Source organism: Garra rufa, chromosome 6 (genome assembly GCF_049309525.1).
Source record: "Garra rufa chromosome 6, GarRuf1.0, whole genome shotgun sequence".
In the NCBI taxonomy this organism is placed as follows: Eukaryota; Metazoa; Chordata; class Actinopteri; order Cypriniformes; family Cyprinidae; genus Garra; species Garra rufa.
This window is the reverse complement of record NC_133366.1, coordinates 18,196,605-18,214,703: the sequence shown is the minus strand read 5'-3', so window position 1 is coordinate 18,214,703 and position 18,099 is coordinate 18,196,605. Positions and strand designations below refer to the sequence as shown.

Here is an 18,099-nt window from a genome sequence, read left to right as displayed (position 1 = left end):
TCTCTTCCAGTTGCGCCATCCGAGCCGTTGTCGAAAGTAAAAGCGAAAGTCTCGTGTTGTTTCCACCAGCGCGACAATTGATGGATGTCTAAAATATAAAAAATAAGGAGTAGCCTAAAACAGGCCCGATGCGGGCCCTGGCATAATATGAAAATGTGAAAATTATGTATCTGTGTCCTGTTATTTATATTTTGGTATGCATTTCAGAAAAAAAAAAATGGTTAGGATTCAGGTGTCGTTGCAAATAGTGATTAATCATGATTAATCCACTGAAAAGTCTGATTAAAAATTTTAATCATTTGACAGCCCTAGTGTGTATGTGTGTGTGTGTGTGTGTATGTGTGTGTGTATGTATGTATGTATGTATGTATGTATGTATGTATGTGTGTGTATATATATATATATATATAAGACTGTCTGCTTTCTGAGTTTTTTATTTTGCTCAGTGTATAGGGTTGCATGTGACCCTATGTGTGTAATAGAAGTATATGTAATATGTAAATACTGATGACCAAATACATGCAATTCACTGTTTAATAGACAACAATGACGTGATGTTTCACTTATAACTCTCACAGACATAAAACAACAATATCATCAGCAAAAATTTAACTGGCTTGAATGGCTGTACTGCAGAGCAATTACTGTACGCAACAAAATAGTTTTTTGCTATTGCAGAAGTTAGAGATCCATCTGTGCTGGATATATAGGTCGGGGTCGCTAGAGACCTGAATAAGTAATAATGATTGGCGAAACATTCATGCTTTTAAGGGTTAAAATAACTTATTCTGTGATCTTACCCTCTTTGGCCATCTGACAATGGGTTTTCCAGTGTAAGAGAGTTTAGGGGTATCATTGGCATGTTCTTTCAATAATGCCTGAAAGACAGAAAACAAAAACACTTATATTTCAAAACTACTGTGCTGACTAGATTCTTAAAGGTGTTGTTCACTTTCAGAATGAAAATTTCCATCCAAGATGTTTATGTCTTCCTTAGGTTTTTGAGGAAAACAATCCAGGATTTTTTTTCCATATAGTGGACTTCAATGGTGGCCAACGGGTTAAAGGTCCAAATTGTTCCAATGCAGCTTCAAAGGGCTGTGCACGATCACAGCCGTGAAATAAGGGTCTTGTCTAGCGAAATCATCTGTCGTTTTCTTAATTATATACTTTTTAACCACAAATGCTCATCTTGTACTAGCTCTGCAATGGATGTCTTCACACATACGTCTGTGTATTTTTTCTTAAAAAAAAAAAAGGTAAGGTAGGGTGAAAAGCTCCATCTAATTTTCTCCTCCAACATCGTTGTTTTAGCTTTTATCTGTAAAGAGCATCTGACTTTTGTACGTTTGCTTTGTAAACACTTGGTAGGTACTTTTGCAAACCTCACGCATGCGTGATTACTTGTGAGGTCAAAAGCAAGAAAAAGCAATTTGTAGGTAAAATGCATATCGATTTTTTTTTTTTAGAAAATAACTGATCGTTTCACTAGATAAGAGCCTTATTCCTCAGCTGGAATCAAGTAGAGCCCTTTGAAGCAATTTGGACCTACAACCCGTTGAAGACCACTTCAACTTTCCTCAAAGACCTAAACGTCTTTTTCAACTTAAGAAAGAAAGACATGAACATCTTGGATGACATGGGGGTAAGTAAATTACCAGTAAAACTTTTTTTCTGGAAGTGAAATTTCCCTTTAAGCAACAAAACCTAATATTAACCACTGATATCATGCATCGTAAAGTCACATTTCTTATATTAAAAAAAAAACAAAAAAAAAAAACACATCAGCAAGTAAATTCAATTTTTTCAGACACCTTCAACATTTGTCATTATCAGAGTTTATTCGCTATAGTTTAAAAAAGTAATTAAAAAATTACAGGAACTCAGAGCTAAACTGTCTAAACAAATTCATCTTGATAATGTTGGATAACATTGATGGAAAGGAATGTAATAAACTACAATCAACCAAAAATTCAAACTGATGTATGTACAGGGTTTCTGCAGATATGAACAAGTGAAATTTAAGACTTTAAGACCTTTTTAATACCACCTTATATGAAATTTAAGACCTAAACCTGTAATGGAAATAGATATTATATTACATGCATATGTGATATTTAATGTGTTTAATGTAAAAAGTAAACAAAATTTCATGGCTGTCATAAATTAAATTTATTACTACGATATACAGTGAACTTTCCATATCAGCAGATACTATTCCACACAAAATATCCCCATAAAAGTACCACTAGAAATATCTGATTTAAAAAAAAAAATTCTGAAGCGATTTTTTTTTTTTTACTTTTGAAATGTATGCGTACCTTTGAAATTTATTTTATGAATTTATCAATAAATTCTAAATGGCTGTTAGCAGTGAGATTACATAATTTACACTGCAAAATTAAAAGTGAGATTAATGTTTTAAATACATTTATTGATTTATAAATATATATATTATAAATGTTATATAAATACTGCGATTCTGTCTGAAGACGCAGAAACTTCCACAGAGGGAGAAAAAAATCTACAGTTGTTAGCAACTGGCCTTAGCCAAGCCCTATATTCAGTTTTTCCAAGCCCAGTTTCGCTAAACTTGCACTTCCTCATAGCTAAAAAGTTAAATCCATTTGACTTCTGCGGTACAATCCGAGAGAGACTCGCGCCAATAACAGAAAGCTGATTGGCTATTGCATGCTGGTCTCATTTGTAGTTTAAATTCAGCAAATTATACAGGCATGTGATTGGCTAAGGACAAAAAAGCAGGAAAATATACTAAGACGACCCCCCCCCCCCATATAATGATTTGCGGTTGTCGGTTGGGAAAATTAACCGAAATGAGCATCCCTAATAGCTAGCAAATACAAGTAAGTTAATGTTAATGCAGCTTAAACATCCTGCCATAGTGGAAAATCACTCAAAATCGATCATCTAATCCCGGGGTCTTCAACTAAAACGGCTCGAGGTCCGGTAATGAACCCTGCGCACCAGCCGAGGTCCGGACAATTATATATAAAAAACTTGTTTGTTTTTTTTGCGAGACCAGGGTATCTGCAGCATATTTTATCTTAAATTCTAGACATTTAAATACTTTTTTAAAGACCCGAACAAAATTTAATTAATAAATAAATAAATTATTAAAATGACTGTAAAAAGCATGATTTACAATTGAGATGCAGATTTCACAAAACAAAAAAGATTTCTTAAATTATAAAATTCACATTCCAGCCTTCAAGAGTAAAAAGTATCAATTCTTATATTAATTTAAACAATTATTGTCAATCAAGTATTATATTAATTAACATATATTTTATTGCCTTAATTGTATAACACATGATCTTGTCGATCCATCAGATAACATTTACAACTCTACGTGTTTGGTGCTTAAAACCATAGACATAGAGATATACGCCACATTGGCAGCTGGAAACGAGAAATGCGGCCGCCATCTTGGACCGGGCATACTCTGGAATTCATTACATTGCGTAGCAGCAGCAGAAGTGAGAGAACATGCCTGAAGGATAGGTGTGTGTGTGTGTGTGTGTGTGTGTGTGTGTGTGTGTGAGCGAGAGAGAATGAAATACTCCAAGTAGACTCTAATGTAATATAGTGTTTCTTCAACTCATTAAAATACCTTTACCGTCACTATCTGTTTCTGCTTCTCTATCATATTTATAGTGTGTGATTTGCAAAATTCCTATCATAGCCTACACCTCATATGGTTATGGTTGCGCTTTTGTACAAAGTGACAAATACAAAACAATATAATACTTAAATTTAACAGGGAACAGATTGAGATGTCAGATTATAGCTAATAAGGAGAATAGCAAAAATGAACAACGTCAATTCAGTCAATAGCATAATGAAAACGAGGGAAAACAGCAATAATAAACAATGTCAATTCAAGCAAAATATTAGTTTTGTGACGTTTAACACCAAAACTTCGAAGCTTGTATCAAAAAAACGAAACATCTCACAGTGAAGCACTGTACCGGAGCTTAAGCCAAAACCACGTGACTGCTTCATATTCTGATACAAATAAGGCGTTTCAAGTGTCATTCGCTTTTTGTTAAGAATAAATCATAATACGAATAAATATGTACATGTGTAGTTTTGTGCATGTTAATTTTGTAGTCATCCTTGCTTCTAATTAATAATAATATTAGTCAACTTAACTACATAAACCATGCTTATACTTTTAGAATTTTATAAAAAAAGTTTATTTACAGATTAATTCAAGTAAAATGACATTTATTTTTTTTATTTCTGACAGTTTTCGTAGCACAAATTGATGTATTTGATGAAACTGTCCAAAATCGCTTTGATATCTGGGACGCAAAGGCAACTTTTTCCACCTTTGACCACAAGATGTCATTAGTGTGCAACGTGTTGAAAAGCAGTTGAGGGGAAAGCCTCAGTGCTTCGAAAAGCTTCATTTTCCCATCACAACAAAATATAATAACAGCATGGTAAGACTACATTAAGGAGAATATCAGTAATGAACAACAATGTAAAATTAATAAACATCCAAATGAAAATAGAATAAAACTATGTTGTAAGTCTTTACCCTCTTAAAAGACCCAATACTATCACAGGAACGGTGATATTCATTATATTACTGTTAAGCTCACTATCAATATTAAAATATGCCAAACCATGTGTCATGTATCACTGCTATATTTATGACCTTTGCAGCAAAAAAAACCCCTGCGTGAAAATCAGTTCGGTATTCCGCGAGGTATGATTAATTAAATGCGTTGACAGCTCATTACACCTGCCAAACAGATTACACTGAGTGGAGCGGGTGACCGGTCCAAGATGGCGGCCCCACGTCTCGTCAGCGCCAGTAGGGAGTATCGGTCGATGGGGCGTCTACTCTCTATATATGTCTATGCTTAAAACCATGGACTGATTTGTTTACATTGGTCTTTTTGACAACAGCCGACGTACGAGCTGATTAAAAATGTCAGATCATTCTCTTCCATCAGGAGGCGCTATCAGAATGATACACAAAACAAGCTCCGCAGCTGACTTTGAAACGCGCAGCGCTCATATTTATTCAATGAATAACCTTATAAAGTTTCATCGCAATTATTGCCTTTTAGTCCCCACATTTAAGACCACCGGAAATAATTAAGTCTTTCTTAACCCTTAACACTACAGTCATCAATAAAAATTAAGAGCTTTATTTCAAGAACCGACTTTCAAAAACCCTTAGCCTACACAAAATACGTTTCTTTTTATTTTGCACAAGAGAAATATTAGGTAAGTAAATTAATATCAGCATATGAAGTATATTCGTCTATCATTGTCTCTTAGAGAATGTGCACATTAGATGCTGAAAGCGTTGTTTTTACTTTCACTTTAACATATGCAATTTTCACGTTGCTTGTGTGATATCCATTGGCTCACCGTCGTGGTTTAAAATATAAATATGTATAAAAATACAGTATAAAAAGATATATTTACAATATTTTGCGACGTAACCCCAACATAATGCATTTCCCATCAACGTTTTTCTACATCTACATCTGTCTGCCGATCTTTGCTCTCCTCACAGCACGGAAGATTGCACCCAAACGCTGAACCTAGTGTGCTTGAAATGTATTTATTAGAAATAGCGTTTGGCATTTTTTTTTTTATTATGTCAAAAGCTTTCACGGTCCGCATGGACGCATCTTGCGGTCCGGAATCATACTTCGCCATCCGCCATTTGCGAACGGTCGCAAATAAGTGACATAGGGGTCACATTTTCAGGTCGAAAAATCCGGAATTCCGGATTAATCCGGAAAAATCACATCCCTGATTATATTTGGAATAGTGAAATAAAGAACTACAACACCACGGAAACAACAGAAAGAGAATTTAAATGAGCATTAGAGGTAGCGTTACATGGACATCGGAAAAATAAGACCTGTGTAAAATTATTTAAGACCTAGAACAGCGAATTTAAGACTTTTTAAGGCCTAAAATTTTGATTTTTAAATTTTAGACTTTTTAAGACTTTTTAAGACCCCGCGGAAACCCTGTATGTATGAACATCAATATTTACACAATCAATACTTGACCAATTTCCAAGCAATGCTTTGTTCAGACTGTGGTGTAAAAATATCACATTAGCAATTAAAGAAAAACACCTTAGCAAAACGTGGTCAAAGTGTCTGAATAATGTTTAGTCCCAATTTTTATCAATTTTACTGGTAGTCCACTGTATTTTTGGGTATAATGTGACAGCTTGCTTTATTTTGCTATCCTCACTTACATAAATGAACTATAGTGTACTGCACCCACTAGTAAAAATAAATATCAAAATGATATCTGATGTCTGAATAATTTTTGGTTTGACTGTATATCAAAACCATTTCCAAAAAAAAAAAAACAGAAAATGAGACTGGGTATGAGTCCTGACCCGTATGTCGTGTAGCAGGGCAGCGGCGTTGTGTATTCCTGAAGGCACGCACTTCTTTTGTGAGGGCAGCGACTCCAACTTTCCCACCAGGTGCCACAAGCCCTCCAGCTCAAAAGGAGTCAAGTGAAGCTTCACCCCTGGTGCATTAGGTGAAGAGGGAGCATCACTGTCATCTCGTTCCTCTTTAGCATGGCCATTTAGTACCTCACAACCTGAGCCTTCCCGCTTCAAGCCTGTGTGTTAGATTTAGAATGAGAGAAAGAGATTTAATCTTACCTGTACTCAATACAATCAAATCTTTTTTGAGTATGTTGTTAATGTACTGACCAATTCCCAGAGAGTATTTCTGGAACTCAGGGATGAGGTGGGAGGTGTTGGTTATGCTGTACAGATAACGCTCCAACACGTACCAGCACATCTCATAAAAGAATGGATACCGGAACTTAGCAGGCACCTGAGAAACAACCAGAGACCATTAGGATTTCTTTTATAAATTTATTAATTTTTATGAAAATCTGTACAAGAAATACTTGTGGGTATATAAAAAGAAAATGTTCACTCAAAGAAATTTGTCATTATTTACTTATGTCATTCCAAACCTGTATGAGTTTCTTGCTTATGTTGAACACAAAAGACGACATTTTAATGAATTTTGAAAAACCAAACAGTTGATGGGAAAGAAATACGATGGAAGTCATATTATGTTGTAAATGGGGGCCATCAATTGTTTGATTACCAACATTGTTTAAAATATCTTGTTTTATGCAATGACATGAGGGTGAGTAAATGATGACAATTGTCCTTTTTGGGTGAACTATCCCTTTAAAATTATAGATATTTTTCTCTTTATTATAATGAAAATTGAGGAAGTACAAACTTTCTAAATGTGGTACAAATTATGCCTTTTCCTAATTTATTTAGCTCTTAAATTTAGGGTAAAATATGACCTGGTCATGTTCTTGCTAGTTTTGCGAAATTTACTTATAATTAGTAACCCCCTTAAAGGGTTGTGTAAGTTATACAAGAAATTGCTGGTTGCAGTAAAATGCTGGACTCACCCGCGTCCTGTCCTCAATGTTGGAGATGTGAAGTTGCATGGGGACGTTGAAACTATGCAGAAAGTTCCCACCAAACACTAGTGTGTCTACTGGAGTGTACACTGCATGGATCCAACCTAAAATAAATAAATAACTAAGTAGTATTCACAGCAAACACCTAAGTTAAGCTCAAACTAATAAATCAAAACTAAAACCAAGCAACCACATGGTAATCTTAGAAATTTAAAATAAATAAGCACACAAAATAACAATCTAGTGTTTCTCATCATGAAAACAAATGTGTGAACCTGCACATGCTCACCTGATGGAATAATGAACGTGTAGCCCTGCTTGAGCTCAATCCTCTGGCAATCAGTGGCCTTGTCACCAAGAAAGATGTCACCTTGTTTCCCTGACAACACCCAGTTCTCATAAAGCTCCAGGTTTTGTGGTGTGGGTGGGATTAACCAAAATACCTGTAAGCAGACACATCCAAATCAAGCTCATCCAGGACAGCAAACTAATTATCAGATACAAAATACAACAGTTAACACAGCATCATCATTGAGCTCATGTCTGTGCTAAACTCTAATCATGAAGATTTCAGCATGTACACTACTAAGGGTACCGACATAGTTAAATAGTAGAAATTTGTCAACAGGTAGAGATTTTGGACTATTCTCTTTATTGCAGTTACACGTTCATTAAGTGACTTAACATTGTCTGACTATAACACTATTGACTGATCTCGTCATCAAAAATTGTCTGAAACAAGTCACAAATGAACTGCTGTGCATCTCAATTTAAACACATCAGTGTTTCAATTCTGAATTTATGCATTTTAAACGAATGTAGTTAGTCAATGATTCAATTTCCCATTCATAAAGACAGTCACTTGCTTTTTTCCTGAATGAATCAGCAGTTCGAATGAATCAAATGAATGAAGATGATGATGATTCAGTAATTAAATCAGTGTCTTGCCGTCATCTGCTGGCAGATATAGTTTAATTTTTAATCTTTTCAGTTATTTACATTACATTTACACATTTAGCAGATGCTTTATTATTATAATTATTATATAGTTATTCAAATCATTTAATATTTCTGTATTCAAAATGTTGTATTTAAAACATTAATCTCAACATGAATTTAGGAATTTGATTGCACTCATGCCACTTCTGAGCCTCATTAAACTATAATTTTGTTAATACTTATTTGATTGGTATTTTGGCTTATTCTACTTGTTCTTATTATGTTGTTCTAATCAGAGGTTTTAAAAAGCTTTTACTTTCAATAAAGTTAAAAAATGCCATGACAGATTTTGATTATTGATTAGAAGGAGCTCCTAAAGTTAGGAGGACAAGTGCTCCTAAAAAGAAAAGGGCCTTTTTAAGATTTTCTTTTTATTGTTATTCAACAAGAATGCATAAAATTGTTTAAAAGTGACAAAGACTTTGAAGTCTTCGCTGCTTAAACCGAAGTAATGGCTGTTGAAAATTTGGCCTTGCTATCAAGAAATTACAATATCTAAATATACTTGAATAGAAAATAGTATTTTGTGAATATTTTACAATATTACTGTTTTTGGATCAAATAAATGTATACTTGGTAGGGATAAGAGTCTCTAAAATAAATCAATTTTAAAATCTTACAGACTCTAAACTTTTGAAAAGTGTTCTGACCTTGCAGCCCCGTAATATGTGGTACCACACAGATGTGCCTCCAAAGTCTATGTGAAAATCTGTGAAACAGCCCTGCACACTCATTAGGCAGTACCTGGAAACAGAACACATGCAAATTTGAAATGAGAAAAAAAATGACAGTTTTATTAAATTATAACAAGAAAGAAAGAAATGGGACGTGAAGAAAATGCAGGAGACGAATTTCCTAGAGAGCAAAATGTAAAATTAGACAGATTTACTAATACAGACTATATTGAAGAATATGCTCACTTCTGCACTTTGGGGTATTGCATCTCAGTGATAGTGTTTGTTGAATCTCTTTGTCTTTCCTTAAGGTGGCGTGGCCACATATTGTCCACCCAATCAATCATGTCCACCTATGACAACATGAAAAAAATTCTGGCTATCATACCAATAGACTGGTCTAAATTTTTATTTTTGGCATTTCTTAAGCATTAAGGTACCTACCGTCGAAGGTCTTTTGACAAGGCTCTCTAATTTAGTGTGGCTAAATTCAAGGCTGATAACATTATAAAGTTTCTCTCTCTGAGAGGGAGGAGTTTCATAGTAGCGCCTCCACTGTGCCATTGACATCTCCGTCCCTTTCTGAGTAGCCACATCCATTACATCTATCATACGCCGACTTCCTGTTAACAGAGATGAGCAGGGATGAGATGCCAAAGCACCACTGATGCTAATAAATACATAATTCATCCAGAAAAACACTTACCTACATACAATTTCACATCATTTACACTGAAGCTTGAATCTGGCATTCTAAATAAAATAAAAAACATTACAAATGCAAATTGAATTTACATTTAAAACTTCATAAAGATTCTGAAAAAAAAAAAAAAAAAAAAAAAAGGATAATCTCTCACTTAATGCCAAGTCCATCAGGTCTCTCAAAGATGATGGGGTCCCTGAGCCCACATCTCTGGACGTACTCAAATGTGAGGTCTAAAAAAACAACAGGCAGTGTTAAATCACACACTCCATTCAAATCTTTGAAGAGTTTCATAATGAGCTGCATCTCTTTTTCACCTTTGCCCTCCATGCGTTTGACTCTGTCTGAGCTGAAGCGGCTGTTGTGGAGCTTCTCCTCCAGATCGAAAGTCCTCTTTCCATCGATCTCGTCGTCGGAAATGCCATCGTCTTGGTAACGCCGCCGCGTGCCAGACCGCTGTAAGACGAGAGAGGGAGAGAATGAAACAAAGAAAAACCAGTGCCAGAGCAACACTATTTCTCTGCATACACTCCTCCTCGTCTTCTGAATGCTGAACAAATGTTGTATAACTACCACAGCTTCAACTTGCTGGGCTATTTAAACGCACACCTACACGACTAGGCTGAGAGATGCACTTGCACACAATCTTACACATAAATGCACGAAATAACTCGCCCATCACGAGCACTAGCCCACACACACCAACTATTAATAAGACATCACAAATCTCGCTGATGCAAAAGGATTCACTGTTGAAAGTCTTGGAGAATAACTGCTCATATAGCTCCAGAAGAAAACCACTAATGGTCACATCCTCGTTTCTGTTTAATATAACAACATGTTCACATCATTAGAGCACAGATGAATTGCTGTACAGTTACGTACATTTCCTTATTTTACTGTAATACCTCTGTTCAAAATTTTAAGACAGCACTACATGTATACTTTTAAATTATTATCATTATTATAATGTTGAAAACAGCCAAGTATTTTAATAGTACAGTGTATAATGTTACTTGCTTGCTACTATACTTTCAGATAAATGCTGATCTTTGGATCTTTCTATTTATCAAAGAATCCTAAAAATGTTTACTAGTGGTTAATAATAAAAAAAGAAAATATTTCTTGAACAGCAAATCAGCATTAGACTGATTTCTGAAGAATCATGACACTGACAAGACACTGAAGACTGGAGTAATGATGGAAATTTAGCTTTGATCACAGGAATAAACAATATTTTATAATATATTTAAATAGAAAACAATTCTTTTAAATAGTAAAAGTATTTCAGAACTTCACTGTTTTCGTTGTACGTTGGATCACATGACTTGGTAAGCAGAAAAGACTTTCTTTAAAAAAAAAAAACATTAAAAATCTTACTGTTCAAAAACTTAACTGGTGGTGTATATAAAAAAAATACAATAAAAGAATGTAGATTATAAAATGTTTTCACTGTAAAAACAGCTTATTAGCTAATAGTTTAATACGTCAAATGTAATGTATTCCTGTGATGTCAAAGCTGAATTTTAAGCATCATTACTCTGGTGGCATGATCCCTCCCCCTTATTATTAACTGAAAACAGATGTGCTGCTTAATACAGATGTGCTGCTTAATATTTTGTGTAAGGTTTTCAATAAACTTCTCTTTTCAGGATTTTTTGATGAATACTATGTTAAAAACAGAAACAGTTAGTTAGAACAGAAATTACTGGAAATCTAAATGTTTTGTTACTTTGGGCCTCATTCATGAAGCTTGGGTAAATATGTAAGCAAATTCAGAGTAATTTGCACATAAAATTGTTATGTGTTCCCGAAAAACTCTAAGCATAATCCCCGCCTATCAATTACAAGTACGTAAATTACCTTTCTAGGAACACTGGAGAATATTCTAGACTCCCTTCTCATGTTTGGCTCCAGTATCTGTCATAAATACAAAAAAAGACTAATATGCCATATGTAATATATATTATATATTCAATTAATGTGTGTATAAAGCACTTTTAGCAAGCTGAAAAAAAAAGCCAGCTTCTAAAAACAGCCAGTTGGTGGCACTTGAGAATGCTTTGGTAGCACAGCGTTTTTTCAGCTGAGATGCTTTGGTTTAGAATATTCATGACAATAACATATTACTAATGTTTAATGTTATAGAATAACGACTAAAAATGCAGTAACCGGTAATATTAACTTCTCCATTGTTCAGTCGTTTTACAAGTAGGATGGTAGCTCGGTGTAGCATTTGTCCCACCCCTCCTCCATTGGTCAGAGGGCTGGGTAAAAAGTGACAGTGACTTGTTTTTTTTTTTACCTGAAATTGAACAGTTAACAACTTTCAGCTACAAAAAAGAGAGAGAATTAAAAATAGGACAAACAAACTTGTGAAATATTATTATAGCTCTGCATCAAAATGCACTGTCATCAGTTTGCCAAAAAGAACAATGTTTTATGCACAATTTACACATGGTAGCGAGGATGTACACTTTTCTTTTGTACAAACTAACATTTTGAAAATACAAACATTTTCACAAATTTGAAAGTGTCAAACCGGCTTTATGAACAATTTACACAAATTTGTTCAGCTTCATGAATGAGGCCCGTTGAAAAAGTCTTGACAGTCACTTTTGATTAATTAAATGCATCCTTGCTGGATAAAAGTATTTCTTAAAGGGGCCATCGGATGCAAATTTTCTTACACTTTTACATGTAGTTTGAACTGAAATGTGTCTTGGCAGTGTGTGTACACAACCACTCTATAATGATAAAAATTTGGATTATTTTTCCAAATCCACATAAATAACCACTTTCTCAGATCAAGCCGTTCAGATTGGAAGTGACATAGTTCTGTACAGGCCCCTCCTACGACTGTTGATGGACACTAGCGTTTAGCATAGACCTGCCCTGAGTGAGCTGTAAATACTCCCAAGAGTAGACAATAATGTCTCCTAAGCAATTGAGGTGTTTTGTTGTTGGCTGTAATAATGAACTTAGCAGTCGTCATTTACTCCCGACATGTGAGCCACTGAAGACGCAGTGGATTACTTTTGTTTTTGAAGGGAATGTGCCCCTTGATCAGATCTACTTAAATGTGTCTGTTTGAACTAATCATTCATGATCCAGCTTCACCTATAGTGAGTGTTCATTTTTATCAATCTTTGCAAATCGCCTTTCCTCATAATGTACTAGTTAGCAAGTTCCACGACGAATGCGGCTACAGTTAACAGTCTCTGAGAACTGCTTGTCACCCTACAGAAGATATGGGTGGGGTGAGCAGAGCTCATTAGCATTTAAAGGGACATGCACCGAAACGGCTCGCTGTGAACATAGGGTGTTGTTTTACACTAACATTGAGAAATGTTAACCAAAGTATGTTATAGACTTTAAGACTAAAGAATTATATCAACTTGTGGAAAATGGGCATCCGATGACTTCTTTAAAAAAACAGGGATTCAAACAGAGGTATGGTCAAAAAGGAGTGAGATTATCGAAGCCCGTGCCCCTGCAGCAAACATCATATATTTTCGTTTATAGTCGTTTCCCCCTTCATTTCGATCTCTTTACTTAACATTCGACATGTAAATGATACTGTAAATGCTCGACATATGACTGTGATTTTTACTGGAATGCAGTTTAAAGGTTGAATTTAACATATATTTTATTTTGTTTCGTCTAATTAATAAACTAGCCTATTTAAACACTAGTGTTTCACTGAGGTTTCAATGAATCATTGTAGTTTCATTTGTAAATGAAAACAGCTTATTTATCGTCACACATGGGCATAAATACTAATAAATATATAATATATAAATAAATAATAACATGGAAAAAACTATAAATATATAATATATAAATAAATAATAACAACATGGAAAAAACTATCAGTTAATAGAAAGATGGATAAATGTCTTGTAGGCCTATTTTATTTGATGTACTGTGACAATACAATTATTTACAAATGAAACTACGTGAATAATTCACTCGTCATTGAACTACTATACATTTATAGGCTAGTCTATTAATTAGAAGAAACAAAATAAAATATATGTTAAATTTAATCTTTAAACTGCATTCCAGTAAAAAAAAAAAAAAAAAAATCACAGTCATATAGCATAATAAAACCTTTATTGTCGATCATTTACATTCAAACTTTAAGGAGATCGAAATGAAAGGAAAAATAACAAATATAAACGAATGATACAAATATTACAGAAAAAAGAGGGTCAGTTAATGAACTTACAAGACTGTGGGATGCATAAAATGTTTATTGTGGGCTTATTTTAATGTACTTTATGTAATATTTATTAACTTATTTTGAATGCTGTCTACATCGCGCACAGACAGCTTTGCATATTTTTAATTTAATTATTTAATATTGTATTCATTTCTATAATAACTAAATAACCCATAAACCCAGGACATAAACCCTCTTTTTAGGTTGTAATGACACTTTTCTATGGTTATTGGAATGGTTAAAGGTTATATTAAAATTTTTCATACAACATTAAGTAATTAACTTGACTGACTTCTGAAATAGAGGAGGTAACCAATGGCGTTTGAGATTACAATTAAACCAGCAAGTCCCGCCCCACTTTTGGTGTTTGTCAGCGCCGCGCTGCCCATTGGGTGGCGCTAGCAAACACATCTTCCCTGCGCTGTCGAGTCGGCCGCGCAGATGACACGTCAGTGCGGCGCGAGCACTTTAATATCGCGCTGTTTCGTCCCACTTTTGGGTTGTTTGGCTTCCCATAAAAATAGCCTCTGCGCCGAAACGGTCGCAGCACTGACGCTTCTGCTCTGCTCCTGCTACGCGCTGCCTCTGCGTGCGGTGTGAATGCTCTAATCTGTTTACATGGGCGCGAAAAAATACGCGCTGCTTACGTCCTGCTTACGCGTGCAGTGTGAAACCGGCGTTATCGCACTGATGTGACCGAGCCCAACCCGAACCCGAGCATCCTTTCTAAATATCTGTCCGAACGGGTATCCATCATCCTCTATAAGAGCAGCTGCCAGCAGATAATAGTGCGCAGCCAATTGGCTGACGTGCGCAGCTTTCTGACTCACTGTTTTCTTTTCATATAAGTTTCCTATGTTTCATGGACTGTAACGGCGTTTACTTATTTAGTAATTTTAATACAGAATTTCCTATGATGAAATTATAATCTGACACTCCAATGTACCCAACCCCCCCCCCCAAAAAAAACTCATCGGATCTTCACGATTCACACATGTCCCCCACACAGCCGTGAAAAAGGCGGCATCCGCCAAAAGGCGCGCCGTTTGCATCCCTGAAAAAAATAAAAATCTTACTAACCACAAACTTTTGAGCAGTTGTGATTATATAAATAGGATTTTTTTCAGAAAGTAAAAATCACTATCTGAAATTATACTTGTTTGCAATGTTAATGATGCTAAGACGCATTACAGCTCACTAAGAGCAAGTGAGTAACAAACACGCACAGAGAACTAAACAATAAGACCCTCCTCTGCTCGCCCTTGCCTCTGCCCTCAATGTTTCTATGGTGATGTGGAGCCACTAGCCAATCACACGCTTCCTAAAGCCCTGTCGTCACACCCTCTCAAAGACAACGGGGAAAAAAAAGAGGGGGGAGAAAAAAAAAAATCAATGAAATGAATTGGGCATGACTGTGCAGTATATTAAAAAATGACAAAGAAACTGATCAAACCATGTGTACCTCTATGAGCATATGCATAAAAACAACATATCAGCAGACAAAAGCCCAAACACAACAGATGATTATTTGTCTCATAACTCTTCAATCAAAAACTCAGAACTGCACGGTCATGTTTTAGAAACGAGTTTCAGGACCCGTGTTCTGTTCTAATACATCAATTGAGCTTTGTCTAGTTGTTTCCCAATGCAAGAACATGTCCTGTGTGTACGGCAATCTAAAACTGCTGTCACAAACTGAAAGTCAACACGTACACCATGTTCCCATTCGAACCAATCAGACAGCAAGGAACCGCCCAAAACGCAACAGTAAACAAAACATTAAGAACAGATATTTTAGAAGACAATTATCATCTATCAATGTTGACATTGGCAAGTATTTAGGGGCTTGAGCCCATCCCTAACCAACGATGCTGCAGTTTCACCTCCTCTGGGCCTGTGCGCAAATTCTGCATCTGTCACTGCATCATTCAATTTCTTCCATTCACAACAGATCAACAAACTGTCAGACCTCCCAATACAAAAGCAGCAAATAAACATTTAGGGTGAAACAGTACAACCTGTACTGCAACATGTCCCCATTTGACACCACTAACAGCACAATACGGAAACACTGGAGGGGGTGAATGAGGATGGAGTTTAAAAAGAAAAAAAAAAAAAAAAAAATGAAGGACAACACAACTGACGCCAGAATGAATTATTATTCCCTAGCGTTTGAGCATCTCTCTAAGCAAGGCCCTAGACTGCAGTGCGCTAGGAGGAAGCCCTTGTGGAGGGCTATGAGACACTACACACCTCGCACCTTCAGTGTCACATCTTCATCGTTCTGCTGGCTTTTCCTCTTTCTGCCTCTGCGTCTCATCAACAACATTCCCCCGTCAACAAGCGTAAGGATCTCCTGCCCGTTCTCCATCCCTGCATTTCTTCCAGCCTTTCAGAATGAGAAAATCTGCCGTCTGTTCTCCTCGGTCATCCTTTCGCCTCTGCAGTGCCCCCTCCCACTCCTCTCCGTTTCCGCATGTCTGATCACATGGTCTGCTAAACCAATCTAATCGTTCGTCCTCCACTTCCCCAGCCTTTACAAAAACAGTCTGCACACAATCTACCCAGTTCTCATTACTTTTTAAATCACTGTCCTGTTCTTCAAAAAACTAATATCAAAGCAAATGTTACAACCAACATTATGATTTCAAACCACCCTAAAATCATAGATTATTAATTCTCAATTCCGAATTCTAATCTATGTAGAGCACAAAGATAGATCTTTTAACTAATGAACGCCTTACATTACCAGATAATCCGCGCCGAACATCAGGACCGATCAAGGTGCTCAACAAGATTTTTGCTGATTCTCATGAAGGGAAAATCTGGGCTAAATCGGGCTAAAAATCCTGTAGTGTGAGCCAGGCTTAACTGCTACTAATTCTCTAAAAACACCTTTAAACAACAGAACCACTACGTTAAAACAATGACACATTAATAATTTTTCTGCATGCAAAGTTAGTGTCAGCAACACAATTTAAGTAAATAAGAGTTTTAAAGTGAAACTTGATCAGACTTTGATGTGCCTTGGTTTAAATAAAAATATAATAATTACATATTATATAAATATTTAATGATATTGGTTGCTTCTGAGGTAAATGGTGTTGATCCTTATCTAATCTCTTTTTTTAAAGTGCTTTAAAAGGTTCTTCACAGTGATGCCATTGAAGAACCATTTTTTGTTCCACAAAGAACCTTTCAGTCAAAGGTTCTTTAAAGAACCATCTCTTTCTTACCTTTTTATAATTTAAAGAACCTTCTTATGCCTCAAGGAACCTCTTGTGAAACAGAAAGGTTCTTGAGATGTTAAAGGTTCCTTATGGAACTATTTAGACAAAAAGGTTCTTCTATGGCATCACGAAGCACCTTTATTTTTAAGAGTGTAAGGTACTGTTGAGGTTAATACAAAAATATATGTGACCCTGGACTACAAAACCAGTCATAAGGGTTCATTTTCTGAAATTGAGATTTATACATCATGCTGAACAAAAAAATCTTTCCATTGATTTATGTTTTGTTAGGATAGGATAACGTTTGGTCGAGATACAACTATTTGAGGTATGTATATATATATATATATATATATATTTATATATATTAGGGCTTTCAAACAATTAATTGCAAAATAAAAGTGTAATGTGTGTGTGCTTTTTATATTTATTGTGTATAAATAAATACACACAAATGTATATATTTAAGAAAAATGTTATATTTGTATATAAAATATTTAAATTTATATATGATCTCAATTATATATAAATATAACAGTACTGGACAATGCTAATCAAATCCAAAATAAAAAGATGTGTACATAACATGTGTGGGTACTGTATATGTTTAAAATGCACACACGTGCATGTATATATTTGAGAGAAAATGTGATGCTTATATATTAAACATTTATATATAAAGTAAATATTATATGTAAATATTATCCACACATATACTGTGTGTGTCTTTTTATACAGTATACATAAATATACACAGTACACACACATATATATTTTTATAGCCAAAAACTT

The 18,099-nt window shown here is 35.2% G+C and overlaps 1 protein-coding gene across 5 annotated transcripts in view; it reads right to left on the bottom strand.

The window, feature by feature from the left end:
- The window catches only part of kdm2aa (lysine (K)-specific demethylase 2Aa), a 33,358-nt gene that overhangs the window by 13,024 nt on the left and 2,235 nt on the right, over positions 1 to 18,099 (bottom strand). For 2 of the 5 annotated variants that reach the window (XM_073841954.1, XM_073841957.1), the window contains exons 1-12: positions 16,338 to 16,498; positions 10,170 to 10,308; positions 10,007 to 10,085; positions 9,856 to 9,902; positions 9,594 to 9,772; positions 9,396 to 9,502; positions 9,126 to 9,219; positions 7,766 to 7,919; positions 7,465 to 7,580; positions 6,734 to 6,860; positions 6,407 to 6,639; positions 801 to 878 (exon numbers count right to left, since the gene is read on the bottom strand). In XM_073841954.1, coding sequence (XP_073698055.1) covers positions 801 to 878; positions 6,407 to 6,639; positions 6,734 to 6,860; positions 7,465 to 7,580; positions 7,766 to 7,919; positions 9,126 to 9,219; positions 9,396 to 9,502; positions 9,594 to 9,772; positions 9,856 to 9,902; positions 10,007 to 10,085; positions 10,170 to 10,308; positions 16,338 to 16,448 — 1,464 coding nt within the window. In that variant the 5' untranslated portion in view covers positions 16,449 to 16,498. Of the gene's footprint in view, positions 1 to 800; positions 879 to 6,406; positions 6,640 to 6,733; positions 6,861 to 7,464; positions 7,581 to 7,765; positions 7,920 to 9,125; positions 9,220 to 9,395; positions 9,503 to 9,593; positions 9,773 to 9,855; positions 9,903 to 10,006; positions 10,086 to 10,169; positions 10,309 to 16,330; positions 16,499 to 18,099 lie in introns of those variants that run through there. The other 3 variants (XM_073841955.1, XM_073841956.1, XM_073841958.1) reach the window with 2 other exon arrangements.